General features: G+C 39.8%; 1 protein-coding gene across 1 annotated transcript; it reads left to right on the plus strand.

The window, feature by feature from the left end:
- Nucleotides 1-8,015: 8,015 nt before the first annotated feature.
- CDKN2B (cyclin dependent kinase inhibitor 2B) lies at nt 8,016-12,873 on the plus strand. Its single transcript, XM_057719914.1, has 2 exons — nt 8,016-8,155; nt 10,367-12,873. Exons 1-2 carry the CDS (start codon nt 8,021-8,023, stop codon nt 10,625-10,627), a joined length of 396 nt encoding a protein of 131 aa, XP_057575897.1. The 5' UTR covers nt 8,016-8,020; the 3' UTR covers nt 10,628-12,873.
- The last annotated feature ends 6,639 nt before the right edge of the window (nt 12,874-19,512 follow it).

Genomic DNA, 19,512 nt, shown 5'->3' on the forward strand with positions numbered 1-19,512 from the left:
TCTGCAAAGTTCAGACTTCAGAAAACTACGGAATTAACAACTCAATTCCTACAACAAATAAATTGAAAGGGAGAGGAAGAAGAAAGAAGAAGAAGAAGAAGGAGAAGGAGGAGGAGGAGGAGGGGAAGGGGAAGAGGAAGAGGAAGAGGAAGAAGAAGAAGAAGAAGAAGAAGAAGAAGAAGAAGAAGAAGAAGAAGAAGAAGGAGGAGGAGGAGGAGGGGAAGGGGAAGAGGAAGAGGAAGAGGAAGAAGAGGAAGAAGAAGAAGAAGAAGAAGAAGAGGAGGAGGAGGAGGTGGCAGAGGAGGAGGAGGAGGGAGAAAGAAGGAAGGAAGGAAGTCAGGAAGGAAGAGGGGAACTGATAGACAAGAGACTGGTAAAAATTTCAACCAATTTCAATGTGTTGATTTTATTTTCAAACTTACTCAAATAAATGAATTATTAACAACAGTTTCTAAAAAGCAATGAAAAGTGATATGTGTAAAAATTGGAAGAAACTCCACATAGACTGAATTGTGTTCCCCAAAATTCAAATGTTAAATCTCTAACCCCCCGTACCTCAGAATGACTGTATTTGAAGATAGGGCATTAAGGTGATTAAGTAAAAATGAGGCTCTTGGGGTGGGCCCTAATTCAATCTGACTAGTGTCTTTATAAGGAGAGGAAATTTGGACAGACAAAAGACATACCAGGAGCTTGCATGCACACAGGGCAACTGTGTAAAGCAGCAGGAGAGAGACCATCTGCAAGCCAAGCAGAGAGAACCAAAACTGAAAAAATAAGGTTCTGCTGTTAAAGCCACCCAGTCTTTGGAATTTTCTTATGGCAGCCCTAGAAAACTAATACAGATGCTAAAATGATGTATATTTCCATCATTCAATTAGACTCAGAACCATATATAGGGATATAGACGGAGCTATACTGTGGATCCTGGAGCAATAAATCTCAACTGACAAAATGGAGAGAATCAAGCCTCCTAGTGAGATGTGGGTCTTACGTAGCTTGGAAAAGCCACAGGTATCATTCTGAATTTCTTTCTCTCCCCACTTAGAATTGCTGTTTTAGATCCAACGAAATGCAAAGAAAAAAAAAATCTCCACAAATGAGGACATGATTATGTCACTATTTCTCTTGGTCACTCAACTGATTTTATTCACAGTTTTATAGTGAGTTCATATATAGTTTCACCAACTAGAATATAAACATTTTCACTAGGCCTCTGAATTATTTAAAATATTGAAACTGATTCTATTCCTTCCCTTCTATTACCCTCCAAAATTCTATGCCAATTTACTCTTTACTTTCTCTCCCTTCTCACTTGTAAATAATCCACCCTATTAGAAGGCAGAGCCGTGACAATTCCACATTTCAGTTGCTCCCTATGTTCCCATCCATTTCATCCCTTAAATGTATTTAAAGCATTAACGACAGGCTGTGTTTCATCCTGGAGACAGCTGGGTTTCAGGAAGGAGTAAAATGTTTCATTATCTCACTCTGTTGTCCAAGACAAATGTGCTATTGTACGTGTGAAATGTCACCTTTGAAGTCTATTATGAATGTGTTGTGAGGTGAGCCATCTACAAGACACAGTATAGACTGAAAAATAATTATAAATTAGTTTATTGTGCTTTCTTTCCAGTTAAGCCTCCCATGACAGCTGCTAAAAACCCTATGCATTGTAAATGGTAGAGGCCCTGAAGCCCCACAGGTTAGACCATACTTCCTATGATGATTAGCTAGTATTCATCTTTCCTGTAAAAGTGAGATATGAGTACATGTTGCATAGAAGTTTTATGAGGATTAAATAAAATGATACTTTAAAGAATTTTGAACAGAGTAGACCGTAAGTGTAATTTCTCCTCTCATCTTTTAAGTATAGAGGATATTTAATATTCTTTACATAGATAATATTAGATAGTTCAATAATATTTGGAAACCAGGTTGAGCAGGTTGGTTTTGAAAAGAAGTCCACTGAGTTTCCATGTGGTTTCCTTTAAATTTCAGGGGAGAAAAAGACTCTAGATAATCAAGTTTGAAACTTCCTCAGGAGTTCTGTTTGGAGTGGGTTAGGACCACCCAGATTTTGCTTAATAGAGGAGCGCTGTCCGTGGTGCTAGTAAGTACGCATACCCCGGCAACATTTTTCCCTGCCCAAAGTTCTTTTCCAGTCAATTTGCTTAGTGCAAGCTCACATATCTGCCTCTGGGAAGATTATCGGTCATTCTGCTCTTTGGGTTTTTCCTATCTTAACATTCTTTATCTATGTCTCCTTCAGCAACAACAACAATCCTCTTCCATCTTATCAACTTCAAATAGTTTTTATTTTTTAGACACTTTGGCCATGTCTACTGCTTAAGAAGGTGGCTCAAATATTGGCTCAGGCTATATTTTACTAACCTTTTAAGTTAGGTGTTAGAGAAATCCAATGCTCAAAGCAAGAGCACAGGAGACAGTTAATTTCCAATGCATTCTTTAAAGACTCCCTTCAGCTGCAAAACCTCTAAGAAAATTCTCTGCACTTCTTAAGTTCCCCTCTTCCTTACTCCCAAGGTACCCTGTTGATGCATCTTCAGTAAAGTTATCACATTAAATTGAAACTCTTTATTTGTTAGTTTTGAGTGTCACTAGAGAGAGTTTCTTAAAATCTAGGGGCATTTTTTATTTTTTAAGCACTGGCCAGCTTGTAGTCACTCCACTCTTCCTCCTTTCTCCACCACGTCATATCTACCTATGCTGATGAAGCATGCAGTTTCAGAAGACTAGGCCAGGAAACTTCATTTTGGTGAAAATTTATGATCTTTCATGCTTAACTGGGTTTGTAATTCATGCAGCCATATTTTTATGCAGTTATAAAAGTATTCACTTTAGAATGGAGTTAAAGTTGAATACTTATATAGTAGTAGTAATACTCATAGTAGCAGTAATGTATTCAAGTACTGTTTTCATCTATCCCTACATCTACCTTTTCAAAAAGGAAATCTGCAAGTAATCTGTTGTTCTACATCTGAGTTCTTGGGTACCTTGATTATCCATCACTAGTAGCCTTCCTTCAATTCCTCAATCCTAATGCTTCTTGCCCAGTTCCTTATCATAAGACAGAACTCTCATAAGAGTAAATTCTACCCTGAACTCATTTTAATTGGGAATGCTGAAACTTTGCCTAGGTTTCCTCTGTTGTTCTATTCACGAACTAGGATTCTATTTCAGCCTGGATGGCCCTCCTCTGGAACCCAGACATTGCTACCTCTCTGACCATTGCCAGGAGTAGCTCTATTTATCATATTTTGTAGCCTGTAAGAGGAATTTATATTTTCCATGTTTACAATTCTAATATCTGTGGCCTGGAAATCTTGGTTCATATAGAGAGAACAATTTCACCATGAGATGTTGGAAGAGTCCCATTTAAGCTCTAGATGCTGCCCAATCACTTCAGGCTGTTCATGCTAAGAAACCAGTTAGGAAGTAAAGGAGTCATCTTTCCTAAAGCGAATAATTGGTCATGTTTATCAGGAGAAAATAGGGCTTCTGAAACTAAGAAAGGAAAACAGCAATGATATCCAGGTAATCCATTGGAGTATCTCTACATTTATCTGCACAATCATGAAAGTAAATGGACAAGTATACCAGCCATAGTCTGAAAAAGGCATGGTGACTAGCTCACAATGCTCAGGAATGGGGGACTAAACCTACTAAGTTAGACACCTAGATCACCAACTGTGCCAAGAGTGAGGGAATCTAGAATGGGTAGTTGAAGAGGGAGACAAGGATTATTAGTAGTGGCTTTGCAATCAGCTGCAGCAGGGGCTGTAGTTTGTCCCCCTAACCTTCACAAGTATTCTGACTTGCTATAGGGGTGAACTAGACTTCAAACGATAATATACCAGAGGAGAAATTATAAAGCTGAGGAAGAGGAGACTGTTGTTACAATAAAAGTGTGAAATAATTTTTTACATTTATTTCAACAATTTATTTAAACTAAAAAAGAGAAAAAGTTCACCCATTTTTTCACACACACCCCATCCCCTGCCTCTGGTAACCACCAATCTGTTTTCTGTATTAATGAGCTTGACTATTTTGTTTTGGTTTTTGAGGGTGGGGTTGTTTTTGTTTTAGATTCCCATATGAAAGAGATCATATGGTACTTGTGTTTCTCACCTGATTCATTTCACTTAGCATAATGCCCTTGCTGTCCATTCATATTGCCACAAAATGGCAAGATTTCAGTCTTTTTTGTGGCTAGAGTGAATATATGTGTGTGTGTGTGTGTGTGTGTGTGTGTGTGTGTGTGTGTGTGTATGTATGTATATATATATGACAAGCTCTTTATCCATTCATCCATCAGTGGACACACAGGATGTTTCCATATATCTTGGCTATAAGTCTCTAGTGAACATGGGGATTTATATAGCTTTCTGAGTTAGTATTTTCCTTTTATTTAGATAAAAACACAGAAGTGGAATTGCTGGATCATATGGTAGTTCTATTTTTAATTTTTTGAGGAAACTTCATGCTGTTTTCCACAGTGGCTGGATCAATTTACATCCCACTAACAGTGCACAGAGGTTGCCTTTTCTCCACATGCTCACCAACACTTGTTATTTCTTGTCTTTTTGATAATAGATATTTTAACAGCTGTGAGATCTCGCCGTGGTTTTGATTTGTATTTCCCTGCTGATTAGTGATGTTAAGCATCTTTTCATGTACCTCTTTGCCATCTGCATGTCTTCTTTGGGAAAATGTCTATTCAGACCTTCTGCCCATTTTTTAATTGGATTGCTTGGTTTTTTACTATTGAGTTGTATGAGTTTTTTTTTTTAAGAACTTTTATTGAGACACAATTGACATACAATAAACTCCATATATTTAAAGTGTACAATTTGATTTTTTTTCTTATTGGTAATGTATATATGAGTTCTTTATATATTTTGGACATTAGTCCCTTATCAGATATATGGTTTAGAAATATTTTCTCCCATTCATAGGTTGCCTTTCATTTTGTTGATGGTTTCCTTTCCTGTGAATAAGCCTTTTAGTATGATGTAGTCCCACTTAGTTATTTTTGCTTTTGTTGTCAGAGTCAAAAAATCATTGCCAAGTCCTATGTTGAGGAGGTTACCATCTATGTTTTCTTCTAGGAATTTTATGGTTTAAGGTCTTACATTCAGGTATTTAATTCATCTTGAGTTAATTTTTGTGTATGGTGTAAGATAGCTGTCAAGTTCCATTATTACACATCTGGCTGTTCAGTTTTCCCAACACGGTTTATTGAAGAGGCTGTCCTTTCCCCATTGTATATTCTTGCCTCCTTTGCCATAAATTAATTGACCAAACAAGTGCAGGTTTATTTCTGGGCTTGCAATTCTGTTCCATTGACCTATGTATGTCTTTATGCCAATACCATACTGTTTTGATAACTGTAGCTTTGTAATGTAGTTTGAAATCAGAGCGTGTGATCCCTCCAGCTTTCTTTTTCTTTCTCAAGACTGCTTTGGCTATTTGGGGATTTTTGTGGTTCCACAGAAATTTTAGTATTATTTGTTCTATTTCTTTGAAAAAAAATGCCATTGGAATTTTGATAGGGATTGCATTGATTCTTAAACTTTATTTGTTGGCTTTAATGCCACTAGGAAGAGTTCCTTAAAATCTAGGACCCATATCTTATTCAACTGTGAACTGTATTATAAGATACACTGAATTAGGTTCTGTTGAACTAAATTTAATTACTGAATCCATTAGAGGGAAGATCCAACAATACTCCTTTAAAAGGCAACCTACCTAGTTGCATTTGGCTGTGCACTAAATTTCAGAGTAACCAGGCTGTTCTGATGAAGATATTCTTGATTGAACCCATTTGCCACCACACCCACCAATATCAGTCTAGTGACTCAGCCCCTCAATATAACTGTCAAGGAACCAATACCAGTTGGTTTTCAAAGATTCTGGCTTCTTACTATCCATCTTTTCTCTTCTTTCTCCCATTCAATCTGCACACATGTAATCCCCAATACACTGTGCCTCTACAACAAAAAAAACAGCTCATCCATGCTTTTCTATTTTCAAGAATAGAATTAAACTTCTATTCTTCTGGCCAGACCAGGAATAGAATCATCATCAACAAATAAAAAGACAGGTTTTTTTTTCTCTAGATAAGAGTGGAGGTTAAAATAAAAGTGAAAGGTAGACGAATTAAGAACCTGAAAACTAAGAAATGAGGGTGTGGTGAGAGAGAGAAAAAAATTGTTATTAATGCTGCCCCCTTGCCTTTCCCCTTCAGGTTAATTTCAACTCTGTTGAGGCTCAGTTAGCAAATCTTTAGCCGTAACCACCACTTCCATGCCACCCCTCACCCTGTCTGTAAAGAGCTCTTCTGTATTCTACAGTGGATAGGGAGGAGGGGAGTCCAAGCTAAGACAGGTTAGAAGAAACACGTGGAATCTCATTTGTGAGTAAGCAAGCAATTGACCCCCCGCCCTTTAAGATTGTGTTTCTCAGCACTCTAAACCAAAAATGATGTTATAGATAAGAGTTATTAAGTGTTAGGAGCATTCTCATGTAGCTCCTCACCAAAATTTTCAAGCAACAGATATATAACTTGTGGTTCTCTTCCTATTTCAATAGAGCATCAGCTGTAATTTTTTTAACTTTAAAAGCAACGCATATGTTAATACAAACTCACTTAAGAAGATTAGGAAGAAAAGCAAAGCACTTGGCCTTTAAAATCTTCAGAAGTGGTTTTAATGACAGGTTCAGCCAGTTTAATGACAGGCCCAGCACCACACCCCTGTTTTATTATATTTCATTATTACTGCATAATTTCTTTTATTACCCATGATAAATAGAAAATCAAATACTTGCTGAGGTGGGTTGAAATAGGTAAGAGTGCAACCAAATATAGACTGTTCAAATATCGTGAAACTGGAATCTCATATTCTTAAAATATATATTTATATTTTTTAAGTGTCTGACGTACCAAGCTTCAACTCTCAAACTAGCTGTGTGCGTATGTGTGTGTGTGTTTTTTGTTTTTCTTGTTTGTTTGTTTTAGGATTGTATCCGTAATTCAAAGATGAAAAGGATAAAAAGCACATTCAAAACAGGATTCTCAGGATTTTCCGCTAAGACTGATTTCCCCCCCAATTGCTAAGGTTGATGCAAGATGTGAGGCTAGTGAAGTTCAAGTACTGCCTGGGGATGGATTTAACCTGCATGACAGGTGCGAAGCTGTCACTTTAAGACGTCTTAAGGCAGACGAGGTTATTTTTAAATGCCTTTCTCTCAGCCTTTTGATTACATAGGGAGCGACTAATGTCTCCTAGCGAAACCAGCTGGCCCTGGACTGAAGGAATAGAAATCCTCTGCTCCGCCTGCTGGAGGGAGGTGATGCGGCACGGAGCGCACTGATCCAACCTTTCCAAAAAGCTTAGCGAACGATTGCTAACCCCGCAGCGAGCTGCGCAGCGGGCTCCGCTCTGCGGCGTCTGGCGCATGCGGCCGGGCCCCGTCTGGGCTGCCCTCCCCCGCCCCTCGCCTCGCGGCTGTAACGTCAGTGGCCTGCCAGGCCTCCCGGCCGGCACCGTGGGACGTGCCCGGGCGGATAGGGGGCGGAGCCTAAGGAGGTGGGGCGAGGCCAGCCCCGCTGCCCAGCTGGAGACGAATTCAGTCCGTGCCGGCTCGCCGCTCGGCCGGAGTGGAGCTCGGCGGGGAGGACGCTGCGACGCGCCCGCACGCTGCGGCCGGAGCGGATTCGCGCGAGGCTGCGGCCTCGTGAGGCGCCTTTTCCTGGGAGCCATCCGGTGACAGTCCGGCTTCACCACGGGCCGCTCGGCCATTGCGCGGACCCCCAGAGGGGCAGAAGGATGGTGATAGGGGACCGAAGCTGAGTTGAGCTCTTTCCCGAGTGGGGAGAGCCCGCCAGGGAGACGTGGGAAGGGAGGGAGGGGTGTGGCGAAGCTCACGGCCAGTGGTGGATTATCCGGGACACTTTGCGTCTGGGGGCTGCGAAGTGAGCGAGGAGGACAAGGGCATGCTCGGTGGTGGCGGCGGTGATGCGGGCCTGGCCAACGCCGCGGCGCGGGGGCAAGTGGAGGCGGTGCGGCAGCTTCTGGAAGCCGGTGCGGATCCTAACAGGCTCAACCGCTTCGGGAGGCGCCCGATCCAGGTAGCTGGGGGCCCCAGGCCTCGCCGGCAGGGGGCGCACGAACACGGGGCCGCGGCCTCCGTGGGACGCGGCTGAGGACTGAGATCTCCACGGGCTTAGACCTGTGTCTCTCTTGCTGGAGTATGGAGCTCAGGTGTAAGGCAGGTTTTCACCCACCAAAAATTCTAAAGGGATTGGAAACCCCACTACTTAGTTTGGTTTTCTTTTTAATGGGGGCGGGGAAAGACCAATATTCCCTCTCCCATCTCATGAGATGCAAGGGATAGGTTCAACTGGGGAGGAAAGGGGGAGGAGGTTATTTGGGGAGAATTGTTCCGTCTTATCTGTTTGTCCTTCAACAGTGATCAGCTTTCAACGATAGAGATAATTAAATTACAAGTTACACAATTTAGATTGGATGTAGGGAACCATACAAAAGCACAGCACATGAAAAAAATCATCCTGAATTTTTAAGCTGCTGTATGAGATTTCGTATTCTTTCCTCATACAGGCGAAATGAATACAAAGAAATATGACAGGATTCCTCAACCACAGTACTTAATTACTTTTATGTTAGCAATGTCTCTTGAGTGTTACACAAGAAAAAAATGTGCTTCTATATATTTTTATCATACTGAATGCCTGGATTACATAAGCATTCCTGCAGCTTTGTTAAATGGCAAACGGTCTTCATACATAATTAGCCTCTTCATTGTTAAAATTAATGTATTCAATGTGCCTATTAATCCCACTTTAATTAGTGCTTATATATGTTTTTTAATTTCTTTAAAATCTAGGGTAATGTTCTGTGTTTTACTGTTGACTATTATGGTCATATTTAGTATTCACCTCACAATCACCTTCCAGAATCACACCATTACTAGGGAATCTTGTTAACTGTGTAGATTTTAAAGAAAATATGTATTCATTTTGAATTCATAGAAAATGTTAGAAGAAATGACGGATTGTTTAAAGCAGCAAAAATATTGTAAAGTAGTTCTTAAAGACTTCAAATTGTTAATAGTTGTAGAAAGAGGTTTGTCATTTAATTTGCCATATTCTGAGATATTAAGAACCACTTTTCCCCCCTCTTCTCTATATATGAAATGCCCTTTACATCACTAATAGAAATCATATCATGGTTTTTAAGGGAGGAAATGGATGCTTTTCATATCCATGAAACAAAAAAATTAACAGTATTTTTTGATTCCATGGTACATTTTAAAACAGAAACTGACAAGAATGTATAACTTCATTTTGGATACTTAATTATCAAAAATTGTTTTATTGTTAAAATAAGAAAGTGAATGTTGCATAATGTACATGTACACAAATGGATACTATAGGATTACTGCTCCAAACCATCCTTTTTCTAAATTATGCATTGCTCTGATTTGACTGCTAAGATCCAAGCTCTTTTTTAGATAGCAAATTGTTTACTATTGAACATTATAAAATCTTAGCACATTATAAAATCCTGTACAATGTAAATATAGTGTTTATTTTACGTTACATCAAGTATGTTATCCTCTAAACTTTAGCCTTTATAATGTTAAATATTAAAAGTGGTGAACCATTCATTAAAAACAAATAATTTGTTTTCATCATCTTATAAAACTGCATGACTTTACTTTTTTCCCGTCTATCTCCAATTTTGGCTCAAATTGTGGGACTATATTCCCTTTATAAGCACAGACATATATAGCAGTGAAAAGCAAAAGCCTTCCACAGGGGATTTACTACGAGAACTAAACAAAGTAAACCTTGTTTTAGACTTAGTTGTTTCTTATTTTCTCTCCTAAAGAGTTGCTCTAACTTCTGAAATAAATATATCAGCTGACTGCCTAGTAAATTTTTTAGACCGGGATTATGGCTGCGGTAGAGGGGAGAGAAAGGAAAATAATTTAAGACTTTAAAAGACTAAAGTTAACTCCGCCCATAAATCACTTAACAAAATAGATTCCCCTGTTTCAATGGAAATTTAAAAAAATTTTCCCACAACGGTGATAAGCACTTTATTATCAGCTCTTTCTTGTCTTCCCACGTTTGGAGAATAAAATGGAACTAATTAGAGTATAATTGGGGCTGGGGGTGGGGGATGGTATTGCGTCTGCAAATGAAGCTCAACTAGACTCCTGAGGTTTGTAAGCGCCTCTGGATCATGAATAGGTATTTCTTTGAAACGACAACCTGCTCCCTCCCAGGTCCTGACCACTCTGCTGTCTCCGGCAGGTCATGATGATGGGCAGCGCCCGCGTGGCCGAGCTGCTGCTGCTCCATGGCGCGGACCCCAACTGCGCGGACCCCGCCACCCTCACCCGACCCGTGCACGACGCCGCCCGGGAGGGCTTCCTGGACACGTTGGTGGTGCTGCACCGAGCCGGGGCGCGGCTGGACGTGCGGGACGCCCGGGGCCGCCTGCCCGTGGACCTGGCTGAGGAGCGGGGCCACCGCGACGTCGCCGGGTACCTGCGCGCGGCCGCGGGAGACTGATGGCGCGTGCCCACAGCCGCCCACAAAGACTTTTTTCTCCAGTTCCCCACCCCAGCTTAGTTCAGTGAGGGCTGCAAACGTGGAGCGGCGGAAGTCTTCCTGGGCGACTCGATTCCCGCAGGGAAGGAGGAGCAAACCGGGAATACATTTTTTTTTTCCTTTTTTTTTTTTTTTTTTTTGCCTCTGGATGCAGTCCTCGACGCTCACCGTGAAGCGAAACGCAGAGAGGTGGGGCAAATGGATTTCCAGCGAGATTTAGGAGCCGAGTGTGGAACTCCCAGGTTTATTTTTCAGGGTTTTCTGGCGAAAAGTGGCATATGAAGAAGTCCGTGAACAAACCCAGGTGCTGCGAATCTTCACGCAGAAGATGTCGGGGCGGAGTGGGAGGCGGCGGTAACTGGCATTCGGGTGGGAGGCACTGACCTTGAAGGACCCCCTGTAAGCCCCCACTTCAGGCGTTACGCCCCGAGGCTGTGAAGGATAAGCTGAAGATGGAGGACCAGGGGCTGACGGCGGTCGACATGGGCGCTTTCTGTACACGCTGTGCGGATCAGGGCAGGCCACGTGCAAAGCGCTACTTACTGGAAGCCCTGGGGACTCGCGCCCAGATCCACCGGGATAGTGACGGGGGAGAGAGGACGCGGGGGGCCCCTCGAATTTGCTCGCTTGTTCTGAAGGCCCCAGAGCAAGGTGGTTCTGAACAGCTCTCCGAAAGGGGCGCTCCCTTGCTGTTGTTACCGAGGCGAGATTCTTGCGGCGTTCCAGATGTCCGTGCACAGAGTGAAGTCGTGGATTGTAGCGAGAGCAACTGTAGGTAGGCCGTTAACTGTAACGATTTTATCTATATTCGGTAGGATACAGAGCCCCCTGTAAATTGCCACTTGAAAAGATTTCGCGATATTTTGTACTTCTGGGTTATTCTTCAGTAACAGTCTTACTTAACACGGAGACTTTAAATAACAAAGTAACTTGGGAAAGAGGTGAGGGAGAACTACAGCTTTTATACGAAACTATGGCACAGTGCCAACGCCCAGATTACTTTGATCCTTAACCTATTTATTTCTTTGTTAAATTTTCTGTTTCCTTTACTAGTGTCTCAGGGGGTCGAACTATGAACTATTTCAAATGTATTTTAGAAGATCCATGCACTTACCCAGTAAATTATCTTGGGATATTTCCCAAAGAGTTGCTGAAAGAGTCGATAGAATATAAAACTGTTGAAAATATATGATGATGGCTTGTTAAATGTCTTAATATCTGGTGAAAAAACTAAAGGTGTACTGTTTGGGGATTTAATTTCCAGTGTTGCTTAATTCATTACAGTATTGGAACAACTGATATTTCACTGTTAAAATGTAAAAAAAAAAAAAAAAAGAGATTGGACTTCAGATTTTGGCTTAAAACGTGATTCCATTCCTAATTTAAAGAAGTTGTGGAATCTGATGACAACCTGATATTAAGGGAAATCAAATCAAGAAAATGTGGTTGGGTACTGTAGGGTACTGTGAGATCCACAGACATATATATATATATATATATGTATGTTTGGCAAAACCAAAATATCATACGTTATTGGAAAATCAAGTACCACTTGGTTGCACTGAAACAGTAATTTATGAATGCATGTAAAAGTAAATTCAGATTTCAAATCCACCTGGTAGCCAGATTTGGCCAATGTGTTATCAGCAGCACAAAATATATATATTGTTAAGTCTGTTTAAGATTTCACTTTGAAGAATACATGCAAACAAATATAGTTCTATATACTTGAGCCCTGCTTCTGGCTCCATTTTGCAATTACAGAAAAATATACATGTTAATTTCTGTATCTAAATCTAAAATATTACCAAGGTTTGTACACATCTTACTACCTGACCTTTATTGAAAGATCTGAAAGTGAAATAAATTCAGAATTCAATAAAGCATTCATTTGGCCTCATTTTTGTATTTCCTTTTTCAGCTGAGTGAATGGATGAGAAAACAAGGATGATTTACTATGAAAGCAAAATGTTTAAAATTTCCTGTGTTCTAATGGCTAAAATTAGTAATTTCAGATACAAGGTATGAAATAGATTCAAATAGAGAGCTCAAGATCCATACAGCTCCAAACAGCTTTGGGAAAGTGTGTACATAAGAAGGCTTTATGATATTTTATTTCTATATTATGACAAAAACAATATGAATATGGCATCCAGGGCAAAATTAGTTCATTTTATGAAGCTAAGTAACTGACCTTCAGCAAATAAATAAAACTAACTTACACCAACCACACTGAGATTCTATATCGCCCTTCCTTTATGGGTAATGTTAAAAACAAACTACTTGTGTGTTAATATATAATAGCCAATAGGGTTTTTTTTCAAACCACCTCTGTAATTATCAATTATTTTAAAAAACAAAAGAAATGTTTATTTTCTCTTATGCTTTACCAGAGGCTGATTATTTTTGTAATAGGGTATAAGTTTTCCAGTGTTCAAGATGTTGCCACTCTACCAGAAAGAAAAAAAAAAGCAAGTAGAATTAGTGATTTGCAAAAATGATAGAAATAACCTTGGAAGCACTCTCTGGACTGCTTTCTGAAACAAATGCAAAAGCTGGTATCTACAGTATGAGAAGCCTGCTTTGGTATTTATGTCAGCAGCTAATCATAACCAAAATCTGATATGATTACTAAGTTTTCACTATTAACAAACTATTTCGTTATCTTGTGAAAACTTGAAGAATAAATTTTAGGTTGGCATAATTTCCCAGGGTTCAATTACCAAGCTTAAAAAGACGGGAGGGGAGAGAAATACATAAGTAAATAAGAATATTTTAATTTTAAAAATTACTTGAAGGAGCAACAAGAGTTGAATCACAATACTTTCAATATCTTCTCCTGCTCTGTTTATAATCCCAGGGGAGAAAGAGGGACTGAAGGAAAGAAATTAGGACTTGATTAGAAGGTAGAAGACCTGGGTTCTGGTATTGGTTCTTCAACTAATTCAATATATGACCTACTAAATCATGTGACATGATTAGCCCCCAATTTCCTCATCTATAAAAGATGGGAGTTGGAGTGGATTACTTTTAACTCCCTACCATCACTAAAGTTTTATCCCTTTATAAGTTTGTTGCATGCATGACTGTAATGGGGGTCATATTTTATTGTAATGATTTTGCCATTTTGCTTGTCTGAGTCAAGGAAAGCTATATAAAGGAATAGAGAGAAAAGATGCATTTTTAAATTCTGGAGCCCTGGGAGGTGGGGGATACTTATAAGCCCCGCCTCCACCAGTTAGTTGAAAAGTTACAGACAAGTTTGTGGGAACTAGCACAGAAAAGATGCTGTGCAAAATAAATACGTAGTTTAATTTTAAGCTCTTTCTTACTTCATCTTATCTCTGATTTTTTTTCCTGTTGCATTTTGCATTTCTCTCATTCAGAGCCACCAAAAGAATTCAATTCTTTAAGTGGAATAAGCAGGTAGGCCCAATAAATTTATTAAAATAATGCTGAAGTATGTATTTACAAACTAATGTAAATGCTCTGAAAGAAACAATGTTTTTTAAGTAAGCATATAACAAGTGATTCTGACCTAAATGGGGTTGGTATAGGAGTTAGAACCAAGAAAAAAGGTTGGGGATATTGAAAGGAATAGAAAGTGCAAAGGCATAAGAATGCTAAAATATGCAGAAAAATCATTAGAAGATGAATAATTCTCTGTAAATAGCTGCCGTATATTTTACAGACCCATTTCTAAAGGTCTGTACTTTCTGATTTGTTTCTATTGGATTCCATGAAGTTTTAGGTCCCTAAATACTGCCTGGGTGACAGTAGGAACCAGCTTGTCAGAGAAGAGCTCTGTATCACCTAAATATCAATACATGTTGATTTAAATTACTGTGGTTAATATGTAACCCATGCCAGTTACATATTTCATTAGTAGCACTGGCTTCAAAGCAAAATTTCCTGTATTACATAATTAACAAAGGGATACAAGTTACCATTTCTATAAAGTGGTTTTTTTCCTTTATGCAAGGAATGATATTGAAGTCTGAGTGAGCAATTCAAGAGGCCAAAAAAAAGACTCCTACCATTTGTAAAAGCTGATTCTGAGAAAAAGTTTCATAGAAAATCAAAACAGTAGGGAATGAGCAAATTCCCATTATTTTAGGCCTGGAAATATTTCACAAACCCCACCAGCGTGTAGACCATAAGCAGTTTGTTTTGGTTTGATTTGATTAATTCTGTTGAACTATTGATCCATCTTCCACAAAACACCACCATGCCTCTCCTCCTTCTATTCCTTTTGATACTTTCTTTTCATCTCATTCACTGCCCTCCTGAAATGGCTGACTTGTATTATAATTTGAAGTTTGAAGTCAATATAAACCAAAGATTTTTCTGGGGGAAGAAAAACTATGAGAGATGTATGGAGACGAAACACTGAGTGTCTCACAGACATCTACATTTTACTGGAAATTTACAAAGGAACCCCAAATACCTGTTAATCCCCTTCCCATTCAGAAGCCCCTCACATTAGACCTCCAACAGATCTGTAGAGTCCGTGCTGGCACATAAAATGTTTTACAACAGAGTTAAGGTGAAAACTTTAAGACCAATTACAATAATTAAACCATGCCTCATTTCCCTTTCAAATGTGGCCTTCTCCAAAAATGCATAATCTATTTGTCTATCTTCTCTTTGGAATATTCTGTATTATGAAAGGATTGGTGCTACTTCCTTTGAACCCTTTCTTGTGTAACCTCTGGGTCTCCATTTCATTTTAACCAAACTCCGCTCTATTTTCTTATCATTTCACAAATTTCTTCATCCCCTTGCCTTAGCTGAAAACTGGGTCTCCCTGAGAATTCCACTTTCTTCTAACCAGATAACAGGTACTGGGGTGTGGATAAGTGGATAAGAGTGGGAGTCACAACCAGTCATGAGCATCTGCTGTTTGGGTGGCTTTCAGTATAGTCCTAAACCAGACACGTAAAGATTATTCGTTGTTCTTCAGTTTTCACTCATCTCTTAGTATAAATAATTGCATTTTGTTTTCTTTATCAGATTAAGTTGTAAATAACTTCAGTGTGTGTCATTATGTATTTTATATGTTTATAAGAGATAAACATATATTTTTATATATTTTTTATATATACTTATATATATAAATATAAAACAGTAAGCAATTTTTCTGTTCACAAAGCCACAATAGATCAACAGATTATGACAACACACGGAGTTTTCTTCTGAAGGGTGAATGTTAGGTACCAGGCCTCATAGCAGGAGGTAAGCAGTGGTTGAAGCTTCATTTACCACTCCCCATGGCTCGCATTACCGCCTGAACCATCCCTCCCCCCTCCCCTTCCATGGAAAAATTTTCTTCCACAAAACCAGTCCCTGGAGCAAAAAAGGTTGGAGACCGCTGTATAAAGAACCTTTTTTTCATCCTTGTATGAGCAATCTGTAGCAATTTGTAGGAGTGATATTGCTGAGGCTAAGGGTACATCTCTGTCTTTTTCTCTCACACACACAAACACACACACATTGTCTGCACATATGTGTGTGTAAAATCTTTCTGTACTTATGTGTGTATATATGTGTGTATGTGTATATCTTCAATAATATATATACACATTATACATGCACATATATTTTTCATACTTAGATGAGTATAGGAGTGGAATTGCTGAGTCAAAGGGTCATACATATATACATACATATATAATATGTATTTCTTTCCATACACACTACATAAATGGTATACATATTTCCATACATATATTTATATATGTATATATTTGCATACATAAACTCAGTGGAATTGCTGAGTCAAAGGGTATGTATATGCATACAGCTTTAATAAATACTGTAAAGTTGCCTTCCAAAATGAATGTACCAAGTTACAATAGTATGTAAGAAGATTGTTTTCTGACAACTTTGCCAATGTTATCACTTTTTATTTTTGCCACACTGATAGGTATATGTCAGTGTTTTTGTTACATTTCTTTACTAACCAGTAAAATTGGATATATGTTCATATTTTTTACCATTTGACTATTTGAATATCCTCTCCTTTAAACTGCCCATTATATTATTGGGTTTGCAAAAAAGTTCGTTCAGATTTTTCTATAAGCTGTTATAGCAAAACCCAAATGAACTTTTTGGCCAACCCAATATTTGCTAATTTTTCTACTGGGTTATTTTTTACTCCTTTATGTATCTATATACTCAAGAAGTTAATCTTTTGTCATATGTGTTCAAATATTAGTTTTAAGATCTTGTTTATGGTGTCCTTTGTCTTATACCTTTTGGTTTTTTAGTTTGAGCATGTGCAATATTAGGGAAGTGTCTCACAAAACTTTGATTATCAAGGGAAAAAGCTAGTGTCCTAGGGCATCATGGCTAGGGGTAGTAGTAGGATGGAGTGGCACAGACAAGGTATTAGTAAAATGCCCTCTCCTATCTCTGCCTGTGGGGAAAATTTGCCGATCCAAAATAGAAAATCATTTTTCAAAATAGAAAATCATTTTCCTCCATTCAAAAACTCAGATCTGCCAAGTCAGTTTTTAGGGCAAAGGAAGAGAGCAAAGAAAAGCTCCAACATTCAGTGATCCTCTGTCTGCAAAAATGACCCATCAATAGCTCGCTTCCTATTGACTCTGTTTAGTACAACAGAAAAGGCACCAGGGTTTTAGTCCAAAGACCTTCTTAATGATTCCACCCCTGGCACTTTCTAGCCATAAATTATCTAAGATTTGAGTTCCTCTAGGCCTCAGTTTTCTCACCTGTAAAATAGGGTAGTAATCCCAAATTCAAAGAGCCACTGTGAGGATAAAATAAGTAACACAAGTGAAAGCGTGCACCAATAACACTGCTCAGCTCTTGATCATACTGTTTTTGAAGAACACATAGCCAAAGTCATTTGGAATTCCAAATGTCTTTGGAATGTCACAAAATTAGTTGTATTGCCAATGATTCATCTTCATAATTGTATTTTGCTTAATCTAATATTAAAATTAAATAGAATTCCCCTGCATACCACAACTAACAAAACACAGGTGTTGGGCAGCAGGGGAAAACCAAGATGGAATTTAAGTTTTAAATTTTATATTCATTGAACACAGAGCTTACGGTATAGTAATCTTACTCAATGCTCTTACTCAAATGGCATTCCTCTGAAGTGGGTAATTCCCCTTATCCCCAGAACAGGTTTGGGTGGAGAGGAGATGGTTAAAGTTTAAGCTATACAGGCCCAATCAATATAGACAGTTCCCTGAATTTAAACTTGGTTGGGAAGCTGAGGCTCAGCAGACCTTTCAGGCATAATAGGATAATATGAGGTTTAATTTTATGTGTAAACTTGGCTAGAATGTGTTATCCAATTGTTAGGTCAAACATCAGTCAAGATATTGCTGTAAAGGTATTTTTAAGATACAATTAACATTTAATCCATAGACTTTAAATAAAGTAGATTATTCTCCATAATGTGTGTGGGCCTCATTCAATTAGTTGAAGGCTGTAAGTGAAAAGAGGTTGTCCAAGGAAGAAAGAATTCTTTCTCCAGGCTGCCTTCTGACTCAAAACTGCAATATCAACTCTTCCCTGGGTCTCCAGCCTGCCTATTTGTCTCGCAGAGTTCAGACTTGCCAGCCCCCACAGTTGGGTAAGGCAATTACTTGAAATAATCTCTCTCTCTCACACACACACACACATTCTGTCTCTAGAGAACCCTGACTAATAATTTCAAGAAATGTGTAATACAGGTCTTCTCACTCTCATGCACCATGGTTTACTGCCACAGCTAATAACCCTGCCTGGGAACCCTTCACTGTTCCACTTCTCCGGGGTCCTTAAATGATACTGTGCTGAAGTTGGTCAGAATTGACCCTCCAGGATGCTTTCTCTGATCCCCCACCTCCTAAAGTACCCCTCCTCTGTTTGCCATAAAATGAAATTCCCTCATTGTAATTTTATGTTTTTACTAGTCCAGCTCTCCTATGAGGTGTTTTTTTTGGGGGGTGGGGATTATGGCCGTAGTGCAAGACAGAGCAAGATCTGCCTTCCATGGAGGTTACATACTAATTACTAAGAGACAAACAGTAAACAATTACTTATGATAACTTTTGTATGGTAAGTGCTTTAGGAAAAAAATATATATGTATATTTTGGTGCCTGGAGGAAAAGCCTCTGAGCGGGGATACCTGAGAAGAGACCTGAAGGAGTAGGAGCTATCCTTGAGAAGAGCGAGAAAGGGCATTCATTCTGTCACAGAGGAGTGGCAAGCAGCCTCAGCGTAGAGCCTGGGTGTTCGGTAAATTCTGAGGGAGTCCTACAGGAGAGGGGAGAGGTGCATTTGTAAAAGTTATTTAGAGTGGCCTGATCCCTAAGTCTCATTTCAACCGCCCAGTCAGGAGGCTACGCCCAGTGCGGAGGTAGGGATGGGGAGCGGAAGCAGCCCGCGTGCAGCTGGACCTGCCCTCTCAGTTACAGTACGGTGGCTTGCACCATCCAAGCCTCACTTGCCTCCTCCCCATGGTGAGGAGCTTGGCGTCTGATCCATAGGACCTGTCGGCTGTCTCGCTAGGAACCTACGTCTGCAGCTCGGCCACTAGGCTCGGGCACAAAGTAAAAGAAGCCGGTTCCACGCGGGCCACCTTTCAGGCTCCGAATGCTGGGCCTGGTCCTACAGCCTCTCTTACACGCCGGGCAGGCCAGGCCGCGCCTCCAACCCGCAAGGCTCTCGGGCGATCGAGACTGACTTCAGGCCCAGGACATCGAGTCAGCACCGCCCGCCTGGAAGAGGCGTCCTGGGCTCGACCACTCGCCTTCGGGGAGCCGGCGAGCCCGTGTCAAAGCTCCATCCAGCCCGAGAGCCGGGACCCGTCTGAGTGCGCTCT

The sequence above is a fragment of the Hippopotamus amphibius genome, chromosome 2, assembly GCF_030028045.1.
Source record: "Hippopotamus amphibius kiboko isolate mHipAmp2 chromosome 2, mHipAmp2.hap2, whole genome shotgun sequence".
Classification (NCBI taxonomy): domain Eukaryota; kingdom Metazoa; phylum Chordata; class Mammalia; order Artiodactyla; family Hippopotamidae; genus Hippopotamus; species Hippopotamus amphibius.